Source organism: Charadrius vociferus, unplaced genomic scaffold (assembly GCF_000708025.1).
Source record: "Charadrius vociferus isolate BGI_N301 unplaced genomic scaffold, ASM70802v2 scaffold743, whole genome shotgun sequence".
NCBI lineage: Eukaryota > Metazoa > Chordata > Aves > Charadriiformes > Charadriidae > Charadrius > Charadrius vociferus.
Window position 1 is genome coordinate 93787 of NW_009647747.1, and position 6814 is coordinate 100600.

Consider the following 6814-nt stretch of genomic DNA (forward strand, 5'->3'; position numbering starts at 1 on the left):
AGCCGCGTTAAGCCTGGACTGACACCAACTTATCTGAAGTTAGATATGAAAAAGAACAAACTGAAACTTAGTACCTTTAAGCCTTATTTAAATATCAACACTTCTCTTTATTTTTCTTTTTTTCCAAATGCTGCTCTGTCCGCACGTCAGGGATCAGAAGACAGACCAGGGACAACGGCCGTTCTCAGATTCCCTCTTCTCCCGCAGCGTGGCAGTAAATGTGAGTGTGCAAAGCTGCTGTCGCTCCCCTGGGGACACCATTCGGCTCCCGAGGTGTGCCACATCTCTCCAAGAGGGAGATCGCTGACACCACAGCACCTCTCCCATGCCGGGGAGGATCAAAACCAGCCCTCCCACCTGCAGCAGCGGCTTTCCCCTGCCAAAGGGATTTCAGCCGGTGGGAAGGCTCAAGGAGGAACTTCACACTCCCGCTGACGTGGGCAAAAAACTTACTATTTGCCATGGAAAGTTTTCAGGAAAGTAAGAGCCAGGTTAACCCAGAGAGGGACCTGCTCGCTCCTCGCCCAAGGACGCTGTGACATTGCTGTGCCCGCCGGGTCGAGCGCCTGAAAGGGCAGGACCACCTCCATCCTCTGCGGCGACTGTAACAACGTGCCCGGTAGCCAGAGGTTTATTTTACAGTCTTACCTAAATGAGAGTCACGCTTAAGCTGAGTGTCTGCCGCAGTCTGGAGGGAGGGAGCCCTTTGTGCAGGGCAGGCGCAGAGCTGCTCCGGCAGCGTGGCACCCCCTGGACACGGCCGGGGCTGCCTTTGCCACCTCTCACATCAGCTCTCGCCTTCTTTCCAGGTTTATTCTTTCAAGCGCAGCTCTGGAGCATCGCTTCCGCACCGCATGTGGTAGAGAGGCAGCGTGTGCTGAAGGCGCTTTGCAGTAACAAAGAGTCCGTGGGAGTTACAGGTTGCGACACGCAGAAGAAGTCCTTCTGACAAAGGTAGGAAATAAATGTCCGGTCGTGCCTTTAGCTCTCCTTCCTCAGCCTGGTGAGCATCAGGTAAGGGGACGCTCCAGAAGCTCCAAAATCTCGTGGGGCGCTGAGGAGTGAAGCACAAGAAGGTAGAGATCACTTAGACATCCTTCATCTGCCCGAACCAGGTTTAAACCCACAACCCAACATGAAATAAGTCAGAGGTTTATAACTATGGGCCTGGATATGGAGGAGCTGATTTCAAACGCCTGTTCTGCTGAGAGCAGAAACTCGTGTTTAGATCTACTCCAGCAAAAGACTGTATCCCCCAGGAAAAGCTCCGGTTTCATCTTGAAGGGATGGACGGTCTCCTGCAGAAGCCCCTGGTTGATGTGCTGAGCACACCCCGTCCGAGCGGGACGGCTGCGTGGGAGTCGGGGCTTGGGTTACCACCCCCACACCAACCAGCTACGAACTTTGAAACAGAGTTTGGGTTTTTCCTCTCTTTTTTGCCGCGGGATGAAGTTGGGTTGCTCCCAGCAAGTCCTGGCTCAGCTCACTCAAAGCCCCACGGGGACACCAGAGGTGGCCTGCGAGAGCCACAGGCTCAGCCGTTCCCACGCTCCGCAGTACCTTCCGAGGTACTTACTCTGTCCAGACAGCTTTTGAAACTTTAACCTTGGGCTGGCCAGACCAGAGCTCCACTCTGTCTTTAAGTTCTTTATTCTGCAAGGAAAAAAAAAAGAAAATAAACCCCTCTCAGCAGAACGTAGCAGACGAGAGACAAGCCTGGATGCCAGCTAGGACCTGCTGCTCCTCCAGAAAGGTTTTTTTGGGTGTTTGGGGAGGATTTCTGTGGGTTTGGGGGTTCTTTTTTTGTGTTTTGGGGTTTTTTTTTCAAACCAAGTAAAAGATGCCGTGCAAAAAAAAAATACCACCCCAACAGCATCGCACTGACACAAGCCCACCAGTGTGAAGGGCCCCCTGACTGCAGAGTACTCCTTTTGCTCTCTCCCTTCAATATATCTTTTTACTTTTGGATTTTACCTGTGCTTCCAGCGCAGTCAGCTTCTCTGTCAGGTCTTCTATTTTTTTATCTTGACTTCTGAGTTCGTTGTTCAGTTCCTCTGCCTGAGAGTTAGGAAATAAAGTTCGTAAGAGATCGGAAGCTTTAATACATCAAACCATCTCTCTGTGTCGAACAAAACCACGGAGTTAAACATCTGACCGTACCAGGGGAATTGCAGAACATTCAAGTCCGTAGTCTTTTACTGCAGAAGAACTCAAACTAATTGATTAACCAATTTATAAAGCAATTTCTCAACAGACAGGGTCATGTTTTCCTTAGGGTAACAAGTCTACCTCTTGTTGGCATATGTGCAGAAACCCAATTGCAAAAGCGAATTAGCGTGGGACCTTGCGTTAGCTGGTTGGGAAAAGACAAGCAGCCTGCGAGGCGAGGGGAGTACGGCCGAGTTCAGACCTACAAAAGCAGGCGGTAAGTACAACAACGGCTCACGTCATGTCGTGACTTTGGGAAGCAGGCTGATTGCTTTAAACGTCATTGCAGCCTTTCCAGGTTGTCAACCTGTTGGCTTCGCTGGCTTCATGTGAAACCAGCTGCAGGGCCGGTGCCTCCGGCAGAACATCCCTGGGTCAGCCAAGTCCCCTCCGGGAACACGGCATGGAGCGGGGAGCACTCGGGAACGCTCTGGAGAACCTGGGGCTCTGCCTGACATCACCGACTCTGCCGCAATAACCCCATTTTTAGTGATGCCATTTCCACCTGAATGTTAGAATGCGTATGGATGGCTGAACGGAGGGTGCGCAAAACCAGGCACAGCGTGACGAGCATGCTGCTCCTCCGCAGGACGCACACACTTATAAAAGCCCACAGCCCAGCATTTCCCAGTTCTTTTTCCGACCGCGGAAGACCTTCCCGGTGGGACGGCCACGCCAGCCTGACCTCCTGGATCGCACCGCGCAGGCTGTGATGCTGTGCCTGGATCACGCGCTGCAGGTGGCTGATCTGCTCCTGCAGGGTGGAAATCTGCCTCTGGAGATGTAGGCACCTGCGGGCGAGAGAAGAGCACCCCCCGGTTCAGTCCCCAGCCATCGCCGACCCATTGCCCACCTCGGGGTCAGCTCAAGAGCTTGTCGCTCGCACGGGTGTTCCTGAGGATAGAGAGCTGTAATTCATACGGAACTATACGTATAAAGGCTTCTTTATTAAGCAGAACAAATAAAACCATAGTTTGAGACATATTTTGCCTGGTAGGACCACCCTCATTAGCTGTTGATAAGTAAATTCACAAATAATGAAGGCTATTGCCTTACCTACTGCGTGCACAATGTCACCAAAGCAGCATCGATTCCACGCGAGGATCAGGAGAGGGAAGTAATTAGTGCGCGTGAGGTAGAAGGAAAAGTACTAGGAATTTGAGCAGAATCAACATCTAAGAGCTGTAGGACACCAACATTTGTCTTGGCTGCTTCAAGCAATCACGATAAATCAGGTTTTTAACCAGTTGCTTTCTTCATGAATAATTTTACTACCAGAAGGAACTTTGAGCAAGTGATTGTCTCATATTCTATGTGAAATAATCCCCCGGAAAGAAAGAAAAAGACTTTATCGCGTGTATTTAATCACCATTTGCCATCTTCATTCCTTGACATCATCTGTTGCAGCATCTTTTCAAATGACATCTTCTTCTCTATCAGAGTTTTCTTTTCCTAAGGAAAGACAGTCAGATAAAAGTTGTGTTACGATTCCTACTGTTTGCTCAGCAAGAGAAGTTTGGCTGTGCCTTCAACAGTTCCATTCAGGGTCTGAAAACAGATGGAACTCAGCAATAACCACCACTCTGTTAAAAGGGCACTTCTTTCCTTTAATTAATTACCACAATCCTTAGGTCTTGTGAGAATCCATGTTCAACAGCCATGAGATACCGCGTTACTGCTACGTCCACCTCTCAAAACCTTGTCCACAGAGGGAAAAATCTGAACAAAACCGATGATAAAACTCTTCATATCAGAAAGATTACCTATGTATGATGGGGGTGGAAATACACTCGGTGACCCTGTCATTACAGGAATCCCAAGACAGGGAAAATTTAGTTTTAAAATGGCACTTCCAGAGGAGAAATTCCCACACCTAGTGAGGGCATACATCAGAAAATACCATACGCGGAGCCCGTTGCGCCTTCCAGCCCAACTAAAACCACCAAAGCAAATTCACAACGCAGGAGAAGTTGTTTTCTGTAGGTTTCTGTGCACACAGGGGTCAGATCGCGACGGCAGCTGTTCACCTGCCCGGGCTTTCGGATGCTTACAGGGGCATTTTTCTGAGAGTTACGGAGTAGTTTTTAGTGCCAGGATGGCTACGTCTTCATTTCAAATCCTAGAAGTACACCCATGAGGGAAGGCGAAACTCTTCAGGAGTAGAAATCATTAATAGCTACAAATTAAGACTTCTCCGTGACGCTCTACAAGTTTTAGGCAAGTTGTGAAATAAGGGAAGGAGGGAGCTCAAATCGCACGTTTTATTTCTAGTTACAGCTAAAGGTTCTCAATTTGGTGTGACACGGCAGAAGCCTTTTTAGTCCCAAATCCCAACAACCAGCATACCCAAAACCCTGAAAGCAATGAACTCCAAGGGCAGGTTTCTCACCTACGCCGAGTCCCGGTGCTGGGATGGGCGTGATGAGTGGGTGGACATACCTCCTCCATCCTTTGCACGCGTTTCTCCATCTCTGCGATGCGGGTACATTTTTCCCTGATGCCTTCGGCAAGACGGCCGGCCTTTTCTGAGCTTTGCTGGAGCTTCTCTTCTTGTTGGAGGTTGTAGGCCTTGGGGGGAGGGCAAGAAAGGCATTAATGAGAGCCGGTGAACGCAGCGGATGGACGGAGACAGACCTCAAGGAATTTTGAGCCAAATAAACCCAAAATACTTCTTAATTTTCCTATTTAAGTTCCCCGCTGCTCTAGCAGAAGACCCTCGGTAGGTCCTAGGTCAAAGTTTGCAGCGCAGAGAGGCAGAGCCCCGGGACGGTCGTGCCCATACGTGGGGGAGATTCGTACCTCTATTTGCTTCTTCTCATTCTCGTGGCTTTTTTTCAGTTCTTCTGACTGAGTCTGGTAATTCTCATACAGTCTCTGGGATGCAGATCTGAGCGCCTGTACCCCCGCTTCTCTCGTGGCTTCCAGCTAAAACGAGTAATTGTACAACACGTATACATTGCGCTTTTTAAAAAAAAAAAAAAGCAATGTTATCATCGCGTGCTGCAAAATAAGCCCTCTCTACAAGATCAAATGTCAGGATTTACCCTCGTCGAGAAAGAAAGAAAGAAAGAAAGGAAGGAAGGAATCCTCAACACCTGTGGGCAATACCAGAGTGCCATTTTAGTTTCCAAATAAAGGCGGATTTGTTCCATACTGAGCCATCCCCCCATGACAAACGGAGGCTGATGGTTTAAAAGGAGAGATGCGCTTCCAACCGCCTGTAAATATATCTTCTATCAGCCACCAACAGAGCTGACCCTGCTGTCTCACAAATGGGATGTGTCCCCAGAAGCCAATTTTGACGTGAATTTTGCTGCCTGCTGGAACGCGAGAGTTTGCAGCAACCGGGGAAGCGAAGAGGAGCCTGCCCCTTCCCCGAAGGAAAGGCACCGGGCTGGGACCTGACTCTAACTGGGCTGCAAGGCACATATATTCACCTGAAACCTTAAAAAAAACCCCAAACCAATAACCAAACACACCTTGATCTTCAGCACTTGGTTCTCCCTGCTCACCACCAGCAGCTGCTCTTCTGTTTCCTTCATCGTGGTCGCAACGGGACTGCGGCTCCAGCCGCCGCTCCTCGACTCCGCTTCACTGCCCGAGACTTGAGGAAGCTGCTAAAGGAAACGCACATGGAAATTATTAAAAAAACCCCAAAAAATAGAAAACCAGCTGGAGCGATTGGTCCGAGTCTGAAAGACCTGGCTTCAAAGAACCGCCCCTCTCCAGGGAATGGGGTCCGAGGTGCGCGCGGGCAGCAGCCAGCACAGCTCCAACACCTCCACCACTCAACTGGAGTGAAAATGTTCCGCTTGTTCAGCTCCCTGGGGCTTTCCACGGCGATTCCAGTTAATAACTCTCTCCCACTCTCTACAGCGTTATTCCACAGGTATAAGATTAATTACCTTTTAGAATATCGCGCCATGCGTTGCGTTGTAGGCGAGGCTGCAGAAACACACGTGAGCAACCACTGCCCAACACTTCCCATGAAAAGAATTACTTCTTACTCCAGCTTATTTTATTTGTTAACATTTCCCAATCTTTTGGCTTCCTAGGGGCTGCCTCTTTGCTCGAACCCGCTTCGTTTAAAGGGGTTTTAAGTTGCTTAAACCCCTTTTCCCCCCCAGAGGTGTCTGCAGATGTGTGCTCGCCTCCTGGCTGGGGTGAGAGGTGGTACGCGCAAGGAACACGACCTGCCATCGGTCAGCCTTCGGCCAGAACGCACTGGCATCCTTTCTGCCGTTACGCCAAGTCCATTTGTTAAAAATAAACTACTGCGAACAAAGGGCAGGCTGTACTTTTTAAAGGGTTTAAACTATAAATCACCTTCTTTTCACTGCAGAGGCTTTTCTTCCACCTCATTCCTCAGCTGAACGGAGAAAGGAGTAGGCATTTTTTAAAAAGAACGTCTTGTGAACGGTTATTTCTTAATTAGCCACGTTCAGCCCACTGATCCTTCCTCTCCCTCGGCGCACAGCGCGCTCCTGGGCTTAGCCGGGATGCGGGAAGAAAAACCGCCTTTGCCCATTATCATCACCCCGTTCTGCTGCTTAGAGCAAAGAAATGAGGTATCGGATCCGCTGAGCTGAGTCTCGTTGCTCACAAG

At 49.6% G+C, this 6814-nt stretch overlaps 1 protein-coding gene across 1 annotated transcript; it reads right to left on the minus strand.

Moving 5' to 3' along the window:
• Window positions 1-981: 981 nt before the first annotated feature.
• CCDC68 (coiled-coil domain containing 68) lies at window positions 982-5750 on the minus strand. The gene is made up of 8 exons (XM_009882045.1): window positions 5688-5750; window positions 5008-5133; window positions 4648-4776; window positions 3578-3660; window positions 2894-2999; window positions 1975-2058; window positions 1577-1653; window positions 982-1054 (listed from the first exon to the last, which is right to left on the minus strand). Exons 1-8 carry the CDS (start codon window positions 5748-5750, stop codon window positions 982-984), a joined length of 741 nt encoding a protein of 246 aa, XP_009880347.1.
• Between the last annotated feature and the right edge of the window lie 1064 nt (window positions 5751-6814).